Here is a 16756-nt window from a genome sequence, read left to right as displayed (position 1 = left end):
AAGCCATAATTAGGTTTATTTCAGGCATTATATTAAAAATATATTACTGTGGTGTAAAACATTTTTATTTAAACTTAGTACATTTTGTACTTAATTGCTTATGTGCTATCGGTTTTAACCGTACGTTTTCGCCAATGCGTTCAAATAAAAAAATCGTTTGAACTAGAATGTTCTAGAGTAAAGTCTTGGTTAGAGCTCGAATTTAACAGATGTTGTATTTTCCAGGAAGTTTGTGTTAAATATTTAAGTTAGGTAATACTGTGTCTTTTAAATATCCCTAAAAATGGCGTTCCGAGTTCCCAAAGCACCAGGTTTTGCCCAAATGTTAAAAGACGGCGCAAAGGTAAATTTTATGTCATAGATTAATAAAAAAATTACCCAATATTTATAAGTTTCGTTTTCGTATATATATATATATATGTTTGTAGTCATGATCGGAAAGTTAATATTTATGCTGAAAACAACAAATATGCAAGAAATGACTATGATGACGTCATTTAAATAACAGAATACCGAAACGTTTAATTAGATTCGTATAAAAAGGATTTGAAATTCTCTATAGTGCATTCCTACTTATAACAAATATAAGCAATATCTCCATGCGTATTACACTCTAAAATAAAACACTAGCAAATTTATAATGTAATATGTTCTGATTTAACTCTTCTGCTCTTACAGAACTTTCAAGGCCTTGAAGAAGCTGTGTATCGTAACATCAAAGCTTGCAAAGAGCTTTCAAAAACCACTCAGTCAGCATTTGGACCCCATGGTAAAAAAACTTGGGTGCTAGTGAAGAGTCTTCCACCACCAACCACTAACACTTTCCACCAGCCTATTCTGCTATGAACCGGAAGATTCTTCACTAGTGCCAAAACTTCATTTTAGAAAAACATGTGTTGTTTGTATCTATATATATATGTTTAAAACTATAAGATCATTAGATTTATGTCCTTTTTACATCAAGAAACTTAATGCTCATTGTTTTAACACCTTACTAATCGTTTGCCCAAATTACAAAGTTATAAATATCCACATATTTGCATATTCTATGCCATGTAAACAGCCACCAATCTGCAAAATATGGCAGTTCCTGGCAAGATCTGCATAGCACTTACAGTTTTAAGCTACGTTAAGAAATCCTATTTAATTTAATACAGTTTTTTTTTCATTGTTTAACCAATTGGCGTGTGTGGGACCAATTTTGGCGTGCATAACCAAAAGTTCGTAAACAAAATCGCTTGTGCACATGCCATACTCTGCAGATTGGGCCACGAGATGTATGAAATAGAACACCCATGTTATAAACCGTCTGTAGCCATGTGAAGATAAATAACTTACATTGTATTTACCTTTACCTATTTATTTCAAGGAATGAATAAGATGGTTATCAACCACATTGAAAAACTCTTTGTAACAAATGATGCTGCTACTATACTGAAAGAATTGGAGGTAATATCACTAATGTATTTTTTCAGGTAGATTTTAGCATGCTGTATATGCATTACTGCATAAAGAATATAAGCATATGTGTGCAATGTTGCTAAAATAATTACCCACAAAGTAACATACATGGTAACTCATAAGCTGGCACGAGGTGTATATGAAACAGAACACCCGTGTTATAACAACTGTCGTTTTCCGCCCACGCGAGCATAAAGCAAGCTACATTAGTTTATTGATACATTAAAATCTATGAATTTGCAAAGGTCCAAAATAGAAAAATAAATATGCAAGAGCACGAAACTAGTGGGCCCTTTTATACAGTAAATTTAATCAATTATATAAACAGGTTCAACACCCAGCAGCCAAGATGGTGGTCATTGCCTCACAAATGTGTGAACAAGAAGTAGGAGATGGAACAAACTTTGTCCTCATTTTCGCAGGTCAGTTAGTTAGCAAAGCTATGCAAATTTTACTTAGAGGTAATGGGTTCAAAGCTCTTCGCTGCTACCATTGTGGGCGTATGTGTCCTTGGACAAAACACTTAACGGCAACTGCTCCAACTGTGGGCGTATGTGTCCTTGGGCAAAACAGTTAACGTCAATTGCTCCAACCTAGTGGTCACTAATGGGTTGTCCAAATTATTAGCCATACATAAAAATTAAAAAAAAATTAAAAAAATAATTATCCACAAATTTACATACTTGGTAACTTGTAAACTGGCCCAAGGTGTATGAAACAAAACACCTGTGTTTAATGACTTTCGTTTTCTGGCCACGCGAGAATACAGTGAGTTTTACATTTATTCATTTATACAAGTTTATAATTATTTGAATTTTTTGTTTACTACCAAATCAAATGGGAGAGACGAGAAATTGGAACAAAACTGTGTCCCATCTTCCCCCACCCTACTATACAACATTTTTCTCACAAATTACTATTTCAGGAGCAATGTTAGCACTTGCAGAAGAACTTCTTAGGATGGGACTTTCTGTGCCAGAAGTTACTGAAGGTTTTGAGGCAGCTTGTGATAAAGCTGTGGAGATTTTACCAGGTCAATACTATATAATTATATATTATTCTTTGTGGGTGAGGTCCTTGTCAAGGACCTGGGATTTAGCCTAGATTTGGGCCATTACCCCAACACCTGGAAAACCAATTTAAGCGTTTCATGCAACCCGTACTCAACTTTGCAGAAAAAGTGAAAATCATGCACTCATACAGGCATTAAGACTGTTCATTTTCCTATTTTACATTTTTTGTTTACATATCTACCAATACGTATGTATGAGTACCAATACGTATGTATGAGTTCTGCCAATATGTACGAGTTCACCAGCGCAAATGAATTTTCCCCTTGTAATAAAATTAAATTTACTTTTTCGCCCAAACAACTTTTTATTAAATAATGTAATGAATATAACATGTGGTAATTAGCCTATTCTGGCCTAAATCCTAGGACCCATTGCATGCCACGCTGTAGGACCTCACCTATATAGAATAGCCTAGAATGTGCATATGCAAAGTTAGGGTAATGGTCCAACTCTGGCATAAATCCGAGGACTCATAGCGTGCCTTGGTGCAGGACCTCACCCATATAGAACAGAATACGAATTTAACATCCAAAATGGATAACTTTTTAAAATACCATTGGTTTGTATTTACAGACCTGGTTTGCAACACTGTGCCAGACCTTCGAGATCTTAATGTTGTAACTAAAGCATTGAAAACATCACTGGCAAGCAAACAGTATGGAAACGAAGATTTTCTTTCAAAGTTAATTGCTGAAGCTTGTGGTAAGTTTTGGGTAAAATATGTGCTGTTTTGTTATAACATGGGTGTGTTTTATACACCAGACACACATGGTGTATTCATACACCTCATGCTCACTGTTGAGTTATAACATGAGGCTTCTTATACACCAGACACACATGATGTATCCATACACCTCATGCTCACTGTTGAGTTATAACATGAGGCTTCTTATACACCAGACACACATGATGTATCCATACACCTCATGCTCACTGTTAAGTTATAACATGAGGCTTCTTATACACCAGACACACATGATGTATTCATACACCTCATGCTCACTGTGGAGTTATAACATAATGTCTTCTTATACACCAGCCACACATGGTGTATTCATACACCTCATGCTCACTGTCAAGTTATAACATAAGTGTCTTCTTATACACCAGCCACACATGATGTATTCATACACCCAATGCTCACTGTTAAGTTATAACATAAGTGTCTTCTTATACACCAGACACACATGGTGTATTCGTACACCTCATGCTCACTGTTGAGTTATAACAGGGGTGTCTTCTTATAAACAAGACACACATAGTGTATTCATACACCTCATGCTCACTGTTGAGTTATAACATAATATCTTCTTATACACCAGACACACATGGTGTATTCATACACCTCATGCTCACTGTCAAGTTATAACATAAGTGTCTTCTTATACACCAGCCACACATGATGTATTCATACACCCAATGCTCACTGTTAAGTTATAACATAAGTGTCTTCTTATACACCAGACACACATGGTGTATTCGTACCCCTCATGCTCACTGTTGAGTTATAACAGGGGTGTCTTCTTATAAACAAGACACACATAGTGTATTCATACACCTCATGCTCACTGTTAAGTTATAACATAAGTGTCTTCTTATACACCAGCCACACATGATGTATTCATACACCCAATGCTCACTGTTGAGTTATAACATAATGTCTTCTTATACACCAGACACACATGGTGTATTCATACACCTCATGCTCACTGTTGAGTTATAACATGGGTGTCTTCCTATATATCTGACACATAAACAAATTCGCATGCATTCATAATTGAGTTATAACACAAACCTTTTCATTCTATTTTCTCGTCCCGTTTGGTAGTAAACAAAGAACATTCAAAGCCCCACCCTACTATTTAACAATACACATCCCTATTACAGTTGGGATACTGCCACCAAATCGCATCCAGTTCAACGTAGATAACATTCGTGTGATCAAACTACTCGGATCTGGAGTCCATTCGTCACAACTTGTCAACGGAATGATGTTTTTAAGAGAATGTGAAAGTAAGTGTAACTATTAAAGGGGTGTTAGGTCCGGTTCGAGAATACTGTTTGAGACTTATGTGTGTCTTTGGGCAGACCTTTTTAGGTGTGTGTTTTTGGGCAGACTTTTTTGGGTGTATGTGTCTTTGGGCAGATCTTTTTGGGTGTATGTGTCTTTGGTCAGATCTTTTTGGGTGTATGTGTCTTTGGTCAGACTTTTTTGGGTGTATGTGTCTTTGGTCAGATCTTTTTGAGTGTATGTGTCTTTGGTCAGATCTTTTTGGGTGTATGTGTCTTTGGTCAGACCTTTTTGGGAGTATGTGTCTTTGGTCAGACCTTTTTGGGTTTATGTGTCTTTGGTCAGATCTTTTTGGGTGTATGTGTCTTTGGTCAGATCTTTTTGGGTGTATGTGTCTTTGGTCAGATCTTTTTGGGTGTATGTGTCTTTGGTCAGATCTTTTTGCGTGTATGTGTCTTTGGGCAGACATTTTCGGAGGTATGTGTCGTTGGGCAAATCTTTTTAGGCGTATGTGTCCTTGGGCAAAATCTTAACACTTACTGCTCCAAACGGTCACTAATCGTTGGTAACACCCTGGGTGTTGGGGTAATAGACCAACTTAGGCTTGAAACTGAGGTCCCATGACTGGCTACACCCCTAAGATTTCATCCCTAAGTTATATTTTCTTCCAATTAAATGTAAATATTTTTTTACCTGTTGTTTTGTCGCCATACCCTGTCTTTATGTTTAAAATATTTCTAAATCTTTGCTACTGTAATCCAAGAGACAAATAAAGTTATTATTTATTTCGTTTTTTAGGCGACTTAAAGAATATTAAAGACGCAAAAGTAGCGGTATACACTTGTCCATTTGATATGCTTAATACTGAAACTAAAGGCACAGTATTGCTGAAGAATGCACAGGAATTGCTCAACTTTAGCACGGGAGAAGAAAACATTCTGGATGCTGTAAGTTATATGATCTTTATGTGGGTTATGATCTTTATGTGGGTTCAAAATAGTGTAAGCCAAAAAGGGGCATAGGTGCCCTTTTAGTATTTAAGGGTTTTGACCCACTTTTTGTGCTGCTACCATTGTGGCGTATGTGTCCTTGGGCAAGACACTTAACAGCAATTTCTTCAACCCAGTAGTCACTAATGGGTTGTCTAAATTATCAGCCATTATTAAAAAAATCTCACAAAAAAATACCCCATTAAGTAACATACACGGTTACTCGTACGCTGGCACTAGGTGTATGAAACAGAACACCCATGTTATAACAATCGTCGTTTTTTGGCCATGCGAGGATAAAGTAAGTTACAATCATCCATTTATTCAACACAATTTATAGTCTATAATAGACAATTATATAATTTTTTTTTAATTTTTTTTCAGCAAGTTAAAGCCATTGTGGATACTGGTATTAATGTGATCGTATCTGGTGGAAAAGTGTCAGATCTAGCTCTACATTTCGCCAACAAACACAAGATTATGGTGGTTAGACTTAACTCAAAGTGGGACCTCAGGAGACTGTGTAAAACTATCAATGCTACTGCTTTGCCGAGACTGGTAAGTGTGACAGTTAATTGGCTGTGATTTGATGCAGTGTGTGGATAAGCAGACATGAATTTTCCTTGGTTATTTGTATTTTCGTAGGTGGGAACTTGAGTGGCTTATTCATTGCCACAGTAAAGTTTCTGAAGCTATTCCAGTGTGTGGATAAGCAGGCATGAATTTTGGTTGGTTTTGTCATTTATTTTATGGGTGGGAACTTGAGTGGCTTATCCATGGTTTCCACTCCCATGCCACCAGTCGAACTATTCTTGATTTATCAGTATAGCACTGTAGTGGCACAGTCGTTAGAGCACTCACCTCTAGACAAGAGGGTACAGGTTTGAGGCTAAACGCTGCCACCACTAGAGTAACAAAATCGTGCATTAGGTACCTAAAACAGAACACCTGTGTTATAACGACTATCGGGGTAATAGGCCAACCCTGGCCTAAACCCTAGGTCCCATGGCGCACTGCAGGACCTCACCCACAGAATAGAAATATAAAGATATCATTGCCCCACTACGCAAGAAAATAAGTTACATTCATCCACCAGACGCCACCTACACCAGAGGAGGCAGGTCACTGCAGTATCGTTCGTCAAGACGAGATTGGTGACCGTAGTGTGGTCATTTTTGAGCATTCATCAAAAGAAGACACTAAAATATGCTCTCTGGCGCTCCGTGCGGCCACTGAGAATATTCTAGATGACCTGGAGAGGGCAGTAGATGACGGAGTCAATAATTTCAAAGTCATTACAAGGGTAAGTTTGCTGTTTTTCATGTTTGGGTATTTGTAGCTTGTAATCTGTTGTACAATAACTCATAAACAGGCACTGCCATGCCACTCAAGAAATAGTTCTGTGGGGTAAGACGGGACACGTTTAGCATATAATATCCAAATATCCTGATCGTGTTTTAAACAATTAACAACGGTCTATGGAAGTCGTGAGGATACAGTTTTATAATTCTTTGAATATTCTTTGTTTACTACCAAATGGGACGGGAAAATAGAATGAAAATGGTTTCCATCTTTCACTAGCGTACTATATATATATTTCTTTGTTTGTTCTTATAACTTATAAGCAGTCTGGTTGTTGGGGGTAATGGGCCAAATCCTAGGTTCTCTAACCTGGCCCTTACCCATGTAGACTACAATAAGTTGTTACAATAGGTTGTGTTGTTATATGTTACAATACTAATTTTCGGCAGGTATTAAAAACATGCAATGGGTAAAAACTACTTTAAAAATATTCAATAAAAATGCATGAAACTGTTGATGTTAAAAGTATGATACTGTACCTCTATTTTTACATTATCTTGTAAAAACTAATTAAATGGGTGAAATTACTTAAAAAAGTATGTTGAAAGCTATAGTGCAGTACATAGGCGCCAAACCTGGGTTGGCAGGGTGGCCAGGCCAACCCTGGAATTCCCTGCACAGTGTTATTTAGTAAACATTATAATCAATAATTTCAATTTTGTTTCATAAGAATGGGTGACTTTATAGCTGTGCCTCCCCTGTATTTTCAAAAGTTTGGCGCCTATGATGCAGTACCACTATTGTAACATTTTTTTACTTTTCATAGGACCAGAGACAGGTTCCTGGAGCAGGAGCTTGCGAGATAGAACTCGCGAAAAGAATTGCAAAGTTTGGGGAATCCTGTCCGGGGTTGGAGCAATATGCGATTAAAAAGTTTGCGCAAGCATTAGAGGTGGTACCTCGCGCTCTCGCTGAAAATGCTGGCTTGAATCCTACTCAAGTAGTCTCTAAGTTGTATGCAAGTCATCAGGTAATAGAAGTTACATGTATGGTAACTCGTAAGCTGGCATGAGGTGTATGAAACAGAACACTTGTGTTATCATGACTGTCGTTTTCCAGCCGCGCGAGGATAAAACTACGTTTGTTCTTTTATTTATTTTATAATTGTGTATAAGGTTACATATACGATAACTCGTAAGCTGGCACAGGGTGTATGAAACAAAACACCTTGTTTTTCACCTACACGAAGATAAATAAGTTACATTAAATAAATCGTCTCACAAACTTAAAACAACTTGCTCTGCTCTGTCATGTAAGGATAGATAACAATTAGCATCGCTCTACGGGAGTTGTGAGGATACGGTTTTATATTTCTTTGAATGTTTTTTTTTACTACCAAATGAAACGAAGAAAAAATGAATAAAAAAGTGTCCTATCTTTCCCCACCCTACTATATATATATATATATATATATTTTTTTTTTCTTTGTTTTTTCTTTATAACTCAAACTTACCAAAAATCACCCGTAGGAGGATAATGGATCAAACAAAGGAGTTGACATCGAAACAGGCGACGTTATCGACGCAGCAGAAGAAGGAATTCTCGACCAGTACCTGACCAAGCATTGGGCTATAAGGCTGGCCACTAATGCAGTGGTGACCGTTCTCAGTGTTGACCAGATAATTATGGCAAAAGCAGCTGGCGGGCCCAAGCCACCAAAACAGGGCGGAGATTGGGATAAAGATGACGACGAATAGATTGTGACGTCATAGGGTGATGACGTCATTAAAATTTGGCGTCGTTACTTTATACTCGTGGTATTTTGCCGTTGATTGATTTGATGACGTTTTTCGTGACGTCGTTGCTTCATGACGTCATTGTCGTGACGTCATTAGACTTTGTTCCCCATATACTTGTAGCATGGCGTTGAGCATGTTTGATTTTGTGTTTTGTACGCGTCCATTTAATATTTGCGCGTTTCTATTAGACAGAAAATTCAAGTTTTGATAAAAATTTCGTCGAAAAAGTGAATTAAATGCGATTTCAATGTTTAATACCAAGTTTCACTTGGTTTGCAAGTTTCGCACCACATTTGCGAATGTTCGGTTTGACTGCGATGTGATGCTAAGCCGATGATCTCTCCTGCCGGGAAGCAGGCTCGTTTTCCCCGTAGGAGATCTGTCTGTACCCCGGCCTCCTCGCCGCTTGTTTGAGCGCTCAATTGTGCGAAGAACGGTATCAATTCGACCTGCAAGTCGATTTTATTCACAAATATTAAAGGTATGTCAAAGGTTTTTAGGTAAATTTTCCGATTTTTTTAATAGAAATTGAAATTTCAAAAATTGGTGTCTTGGCAAAAATACGTAGTTTTAGTAGTTTAAGAAACAAAATTTTCAGTTATAATTGTAAAAAGTTATATTTACGTTTTAACTCCAACGGTGTCTTTGCAAGTAGAGGAACTGCTTCTTTTATAACACCGCTATGGGTACCTGTATTTAACACTAAGTTAAACGTATAAGTTTAAATGTATGTTTACCTACTGTAACTGTCTTTTGAATGTTTGATAAACCATATTAAAATATAATAATGGTAAGATGGGACACATTTTCATTCTATTTACTCAGCCCATTTGATAGCAAACAAAGAACATTCAAAGAATTATTAAATTGTATGCCCTGTTAAACCCGTGTTATAACGACTGTGGTTTTCCGGCCACGCGAGGATAAAGTAAGTTACATTCATTCATATGTACTATGTTACATACGTTTCACTTTGCAGAACAGGTAAGTCGCTCTGTCGTTGACAAAGTTCCGAACTTTAGTCATCGGGTCTTTGTTGCAGAATTCCAAAGGTGCATGTCCTTCGTCCAGCAAATCAAAGCAAGCTAAAGGTATAACGTTTTATTTTATTAACTGTGAGATTGGCTAGATTTAGTTTGAAAAATAAGCTGAATGCTGCCGCCATTGTGGGCGCTTATATATATATGTCTTTGTAATATATATATAGTAGGGTGGGGGAAGATGGGACACCTTTGACATAAATACCCAAATATTCTGATCGTGTTTTAAACAATCAACAACGGTCTTTGGGAGCCCTGAGGATACAGTTTTATAAAAAAAAATCGTTGAATGTTTGTATACTACCAAATTGGAGGAGAAAATAGATTGAAAGGGTGTCACATCTTCCCCCACCCTACTATAGTAAAGTGGAGAAAATGGGACACATTTTTGTTTTATATTTTCGTACCATTTGGAAATACATGATCAGGATATTTGGATATTATGTGAAAAGGTGTCCCCCATACTACGATATTGCAGATTTGGCAAGACACTTAACGTAAATTGCTCCGACCCAGTAGTGGTAACTCGTAAGCGGGCACTGGATATATGAAACAAAACACCCGTGTAATAACCACTGTGCTCGCAATGCGAGAATAAATAAGTTACATTCATTTATCTATAGTAGGGTGGGGGACGGAACCCCTTTAGCACATGTTATCAAAATACCCTGATCGTGTTTCAAACAATTAACAACAGTATATGGGAGTCGTAGGAATACGGTTTTATAATTCTTTAATTTTTCTTTGTTTACTACCAAATAGAACGAAAAAATGGAATGAAAGAGTGTCCCATCTTCCCCTACCCACTATATATACAGTATGATGGGGGGAGATGGGACACTTTTTAACTATATTTTTTTCGTCCCATTTAGTAGTAAACAAGGATCATTCAAAGAAATATGAAACTATGTCCTCATGACTTTCATAGACCGTTGTTAATTGTTTAAAACACGATCAGGATATTTGGATATTATGTGCTAAAGGTGTCCCATCTTCCCCCACCCTACTAGATATACTATTTTACAGAAACAATATATGTAATCGCATCTTACTAAACAGTTTCGGCTGGAGCGGATTTAAATCTCGTTTCAATCTATCTTCTTTGGTTGGCGAAGGAGGTTTCTCAACTATAGGCGGCCCAGTAATCATTATGTCTTCGTCAAACTGCCAGCCGTCCGCCACATAACGTGCCCTATAAGAAGTTAAACCTTTTGGTAAGTTTATTATATAAATGAATGCATGCATTAATGTAATTTATTTATTCTCGAGTAAGGAGAAAGGACAGTCGTTATAATACGGGTGTTTTGTTTCATACACCTCATGCCAGCTTATGAGTTACCATTTTTTTGGGAGGATTTTTATATATAGCAGATAATTTGGACAGCCCATTAGTGACCACTGGGTTAGAGCAATTAACGTTAAGTGTCTTGCCAAAGGACATATACGCCCACAATGGTAGCGGCGATGAGCCTCGAACCGGTGGGCATATAAGCGGTATGGTATTACTTTTAAAGTTACATGCGTCGTAACTCGAAGCTGGCATGAGGTATAAAAATAATTCAACATTTTGGAGTCGCACCGTCACTTGAAGATAAAAAAGTGTTATTTATTAGTTTACTAATTACTAATGGTTTATATCTCAATAATCATTAAGTTATAAAACAGCTTTTTAAAACTTTTTATAGGGTAGTGTGCGGAAGATGGGACACCTTTTCATTCTATTTTCTTGTCCTCATGACTCCCATAGACCGTTAATTATTGTTTAACACACGATCGGAATATTTAGGTAATAGGCGCTAAAGGTGTTCCGTCCTTTCCCACCCTACTATATTATACACAAATTAAAACCTGTACCGCTACACTATCAGTATATATTTAAAACCATATGAACGTTCGTACCTTAGGTGTAAAAACAAATGCAATATTGCGCAATCTACGTTGACAAGAACTTGTTGGCCATCTGCAAGCAATAATAACAAAGATAAAATAACTTATTAAAACGTATAAATGAATGTAACTTGCTTTATATTCTCGTGGCTAGAAAACGACAGTCGTTATAACACAGGTGTTCTGTTCCAAACACCTCGTTACGAGTTGCCATGTATGTTAATTTTTTGGTGATTTTCTTCTATATATTTATTATGTATATGGCTGATAATTTGGACAACCCATTAGAGTATAATTTCTATCTCTTCCATAAGGATGAAGTCCTATAGAAAGTCATGTCAGCGGACCTGAGGTTTGGGATAAAGTTGAGCTGATAAGCGTGCACGGTAAGCCTTCTAAGACTATAATTACATACAGTTGTAAAAATATGTTGGGGTAAGATGACATAGGTTTTCATTCTTTTTGTTTTTATTTGGTATAGTAAACCAGTTATTATACAGAATTATAAAACCGTAATTCTGCGACTCTAAAAGAGCGTTGTTAATTTTTAAAATTACGATCAGGAAATACAGGATTTAGGTGCTAACGGTATCGCATCTTACTCTAGAATACTATAACTGGTTTTTATTTTTTGGAGCAACATTGGTTAAAATAGTCAGAAATATGATACGGGTACATCTAATTCTAAACTATAAAGTGGGGTGGGGGAAGATTGGACACCTTCAAATACTCTGATCGTGTTTTAAACAATTAACAACGGTCTATGGGAGTCGTGAGGATACAGTTTAAAAATTCTTTGAGTGTTGTTTGTTTAATATCAAATGGGACGAGAAAACAGAATAAAAGGTGTCCCATCTTCTCTCACTCTACTGTAACTAAGTAGTGTTTCTACTCTACTGTAACTAAGTAGTGATATTGAAACATATATTGTTGGGGTAAGATGGTCTATATTTCGTTCGTTTTTATCCCCAATTTGTTAGTAAATAGAGAATGTTTACATAATTATAAGACGGTATGCACATGACTTTAAAAGAGCATTTTAAAATGTTTAAAAAAAAGTAGAAATGTGTATATATTTTACCCTACAGTATCGTACATAGAGATTATATTAAGTTAAAAATGCAAAAAAAAGTTTCATTATATACTTTACCTCCATAATTTACAGTTATAAAAGGTGAAGTGCCGTTATCAGAGTTGAGCGGAAGTCCAATTTGTCCAAGAACTTGTTGCGACGGGGCTGACGCCAAGGAGTATGACGAAAATGTAGAACCTCTATGCAGACCTGAGTCCCTAGTACCGTGTGCTATGCTGTACCTGTGCATTTTGAAGTCAAATTATCGATAAAAGGTGTTTATTTTTACTTTAGAAATTTGAATTTACTGGTATTTTCTACGTCACACTACGGTTGTATGACGTGAGAAATAACATTAACATTCAATATTTGTGACGAATTTTGTGTTTATGCCACACATAGAATAAATAAAACAGATTAAAAGACAGGAATTAACATTTACGCCAACGATATGGTTTGAGTGAAACTTTGGTCCGCCAAAAATCTGTGAGTCTGAGAGTCTGAGAGTCTGAGAGTCTGAGAGTCTGAGAGTCTGAGAGTCTGAGAGTCTGAGAGTCTGAGAGTCTGAGAGTCTGAGAGTCTGAGAGTCTGAGAGTCTGAGAGTCTGAGAGTCTGAGAGTCTGAGAGTCTGAGAGTCTGAGAGTCTGAGAGTCTGAGAGTCTGAGAGTCTGAGAGTCTGAGAGTCTGAGAGTCTGAGAGTCTGAGAGTCTGAGAGTCTGAGAGTCTGAGAGTCTGAGAGTCTGAGAGTCTGAGAGTCTGAGAGTCTGAGAGTCTGAGAGTCTGAGAGTCTGAGAGTCTGAGAGTCTGAGAGTCTGAGAGTCTGAGAGTCTGAGAGTCTGAGAGTCTGAGAGTCTGGGAGTCTGGGAGTCTGGGAGTCTGGGAGTCTGGGAGTCTGGGAGTCTGGGAGTCTGAGAGTCTGTGAGTCTGAGAGTCTGAGAGTCTGGTGAGTCTGGTGAGTCTGAGAGTCTGTGAGTCTGAGAGTCTGAGAGTCTGGGAGTCTGGGAGTCTGGGAGTCTGAGAGTCTGAGAGTCTGAGAGTCTGAGAGTCTGAGAGACGATACAATGTCAAAATTAAATAAATAACATTTAATTAAACATATTAAAGTTCTAATTGGAAGGAAAGTGTGCGTAAGGACACAACCCGTACAATGGGGGGAGTCGACCTTAAAGAAGATTGATCCAAAGATTGGAACATGATGAAAAAACAAAACTCCCCAAAAGAAATTCCTCCAAAAGTTCACAGTAAACAGTTTCGAGTGAACACTTATATAGAATTTAGAAACAAGTGCATTACATTAATACACATCGCAGTATAAATAAACATTGGAATAAGAAGTGAAAGCAATTTATCATGTGCTTTCATATTGTAAAACCGCTTTTTCGTGAGATAAAGACAATTTACCATGTGCTTTCATATTGTAAAACCGTTTTTTCGTGAGAAAAAAAGCAATTTACCATGCCCTTTTTATATTGTAAAACCGATTTACCGAGTTTCTTAACGGTGTAAATCGAATTTACGACCTCCACCCCCAAATTTGTGGTTGGTAGTTGGAATAGTCACGGGGAGCCTAGAAACCACACGAGTTGTAACGTGAGTATTTTCTTATGCACTCATGGTGTATTCATACACCTCATGCCTACTGTCGAACTATTACATGGGTGTCTTCTTATACACCAGACACACATGGTGTATTCATACACCTCATGCTCGCTGTCGAGTTATAACACGGATGTCTTTTTATACACCAGACACGCATGTAGTATATTCCTTGATTAGAGCTTATATACGTTACCTATCTATTAGATGGACTGTATCAACCAATCTAACTTTGATCATATGTATGCAGCTTATTGAATATATTGTTAATAATGTTATAAAGTGTTTGTTTTTCATACCATATAAAAAACAAACAAAACTGAGTGTGGAGACACACTGACTAAAGTATGAATGAATGCAATTTACTTTATCCTTGCGTGGCTGGAATACGACAGCCGTTATAACATATTTCATACACTTCGCGTCAGCTATTACGAGTTACCAATTATGTTACTTTGTTGGTGACTATTTCTTTGTGGATTGTCACGTTTTTTACGGGTGACGGACGGGTTCTTATGCTGGTCTTAAAGCTGGTTCCATTAATTCACTGTAGCTAAAACGTTGTGTATATTTCTCGCATTCCCAACAACACGTAACTTAGGCAGCACTCAACGTATTTAGGTAACTTTACTATTGAATCTCAGTTATACTATCTACTGTATTTCCTCTCCTCCCGTTCTCTATTCATTCATTTATTCATTCTCGTATCGTCATCTCTCCTTACTACAGACAACAACACGCTCATACACGCAACAATTTCACGACGAAAGACACACAAACAAAAGAACAGCGTGTTAACTGCAGCGTCTAGATACGTAACAGCAGGGGTGTTTGATTTAGCTCCAGACCTTGCAGTTCGTTCCACGACTTCCCCGATAAGCAGTTATCGTTCTAGATAAGCCTATAAAACGACCCAGAAACCAGTGCGCACGGAATATATATAGACAACAATAACACCCAACAAAATGGCCTTTTAAGCACCATATAGTATCACCTTTAGCACATAAAATCCAAATATCATGATAGGGTTTTAAACAAATAACAACGTTCTATCGAAGTTGTAAGGGAACATTTTTATAATTCTTTAAATGCTTTTTGTGTACTACGAAATGGGACGAGAAAACAGAATGAAAAGGTGTCCCATCTTTCCACACTATACTATATTTACATTTAGTTGGAAGAAAATGAGCGTGAACAAATAATAAACCAATAACAGTGTACTTCTGTGTCTAACCGTTAGATAGCATCGCTTGTCCGGCGCCGTGGTATAGTGGTTAGCGCGCCTGCCTGTAACCCAGAGGTAATGGGTTCAAGGCTCGACGCTGCTACCATTGTGGGCGTATGTGTCCTTGGGCAAGACACTTAACGGCAATTGCTCCAACCCAGTGGTTACTAATGGGTTGTCTAAATTTTCAGAAATACATAAAAAAAAAGAAAAAATCCAAAAAAATAATTACCCACAAAGTAACATACATGGTAACTCGTTTTCCTGTCGTTTTCCGGCCACGCGAGGATAAAGTAAGTTACATTACATTCATCGCTAGTTGCTAACGCTAGAAAACAGCAGATGGAACAGAAAGGACCTTCTGACGTCAAAGTCATACCAAGAACCTGCTTCCGTCACAGCAGGCGCCTGTTACGATGCGTTTCATTTCAAATTATCTACATTAGAAGATGGACCGAAAACTATTACTGTGCATTGCCTTGCTTTGCTTTCTCGAGTACGCCTATTGTGGTGAAACGACTACTGCACATAGACAGGGGTGGCAGTACTTCCACAGTCATTCGGATTTAAGGTTATATTTTTTATTTGAATGAATGAATTTAACTTACTTTATCTTCGCGTGGCCGGAAAACGACAGTCGTTATAACACTGGTGTTCATGCACCTTGTTCCAGCTTACGAGTTACCATGTATGTTACTTTGTGGGCGAATATTTAATAATAGTATTGCCGCTGCCGCGCTAAGCTTGGTTAAAAGTGCGCCACTTGTTTAGAATTAAGTTATCTGTTTTTAAGTTTACATCCAAATTACAAGTTGCAAGGAGTAGCTTGTCAAACGTATTGAAACCGCTGTAATAGTTAAAAATCTTGTCCGAGACTCAAGAAATGCTTGCACAATTTATACAAAGCCACTATACATGGTAGGCAAAAGACTGTACAACTGAGTAACCCTTAGCCTACTAAAGTATGAACTTATAAATAATTTGAATGAATATAATTTTACAGAAGTAAAGAACAGCCTGACGATATAGGTAAGCTACAAAATACTTGTCGTTCGATTTCACATCGCCTATATAACCGGTAGTCATTTTAAAGCTATGTTTTAATTCAGATTCAGATCCTATGAAATTAATGGACGGACAAGATGTTTTTGAAAGAGAGTAACAAGAAAAATCACATTAGTAATTGTAATCGTGAAGAACTTTTTATCACTGAAATCTTCCCGAAAATACATCAATATTAAATTTTGTTTCATTAAATGTAAATATGTTTTTAACTGAAGTGTGTTTTAACAACTGTTGTT

The 16756-nt window shown here is 37.2% G+C and overlaps 2 protein-coding genes and 2 long non-coding RNA genes across 5 annotated transcripts; 3 read left to right on the top strand and 1 right to left on the bottom strand.

Moving 5' to 3' along the window:
- The first annotated feature begins 184 nt into the window (after positions 1 to 184).
- Positions 185 to 8890, top strand: LOC149734713 (T-complex protein 1 subunit theta-like). The gene is made up of 12 exons (XM_089880155.1): positions 185 to 343; positions 679 to 769; positions 1370 to 1449; positions 1790 to 1883; positions 2387 to 2494; positions 3108 to 3236; positions 4422 to 4547; positions 5344 to 5492; positions 5919 to 6092; positions 6631 to 6837; positions 7663 to 7866; positions 8366 to 8890. The coding sequence occupies exons 1-12, from the start codon at positions 284 to 286 to the stop codon at positions 8591 to 8593; spliced, it is 1650 nt and encodes a 549-aa protein (XP_089736281.1). The 5' UTR covers positions 185 to 283; the 3' UTR covers positions 8594 to 8890.
- On the bottom strand, positions 8186 to 12884 carry LOC149734712 (uncharacterized). Its single transcript, XM_089880162.1, has 6 exons — positions 12713 to 12884; positions 11575 to 11635; positions 10728 to 10867; positions 9601 to 9720; positions 9260 to 9325; positions 8186 to 9084 (listed from the first exon to the last, which is right to left on the bottom strand). Exons 1-6 carry the CDS (start codon positions 12882 to 12884, stop codon positions 8900 to 8902), a joined length of 744 nt encoding a protein of 247 aa, XP_089736288.1. The 3' UTR covers positions 8186 to 8899.
- Positions 10749 to 13065, top strand: LOC149734711 (uncharacterized). Of its 2 annotated transcripts, XR_016385213.1 has the most exons (3): positions 10749 to 10889; positions 11877 to 11948; positions 12728 to 13065. It is a non-coding gene; the product is annotated as an uncharacterized LOC149734711 (long non-coding RNA). The 2 variants fall into 2 exon arrangements; XR_016385212.1 differs by lacking the exon at positions 10749 to 10889 and having other exon boundaries at positions 11644 to 11948.
- Positions 13066 to 15480: 2415 nt separating this feature from the next.
- LOC149734710 (uncharacterized) lies at positions 15481 to 16748 on the top strand. The gene is made up of 3 exons (XR_016385196.1): positions 15481 to 16026; positions 16459 to 16484; positions 16565 to 16748. It is a non-coding gene; the product is annotated as an uncharacterized LOC149734710 (long non-coding RNA).
- Positions 16749 to 16756: the final 8 nt, after the last annotated feature.

Source organism: Ciona robusta, chromosome 6, assembly GCF_009617815.1.
Source record: "Ciona robusta chromosome 6, ASM961781v2".
NCBI lineage: Eukaryota > Metazoa > Chordata > Ascidiacea > Phlebobranchia > Cionidae > Ciona > Ciona robusta.
This window is presented reverse-complemented; position numbering and strand designations above follow the sequence as displayed.

Bases quoted from the DNA above. Each gene is read 5' to 3' on its own strand.
- LOC149734713 (XM_089880155.1), top strand. From the start codon at position 284: ATGGCGTTCCGAGTTCCCAAAGCACCAGGTTTTGCCCAAATGTTAAAA. The intron at 4,548-5,343 runs GTAAGTGTAACT...TTCGTTTTTTAG, and splicing joins GTTTTTAAGAGAATGTGAAA to GCGACTTAAAGAATATTAAA. The intron at 6,838-7,662 runs GTAAGTTTGCTG...TACTTTTCATAG, and splicing joins ATTTCAAAGTCATTACAAGG to GACCAGAGACAGGTTCCTGG.
- LOC149734712 (XM_089880162.1), bottom strand. From the start codon at position 12,884: ATGCACAGGTACAGCATAGCACACGGTACTAGGGACTCAGGTCTGCAT. The intron at 9,721-10,727 runs GTAAGATGCGAT...TTATACCTTTAG, and splicing joins GCTCCAGCCGAAACTGTTTA to CTTGCTTTGATTTGCTGGAC. The intron at 9,326-9,600 runs GTATGTAACATA...TGTTAAATACAG, and splicing joins CCTGTTCTGCAAAGTGAAAC to GTACCCATAGCGGTGTTATA.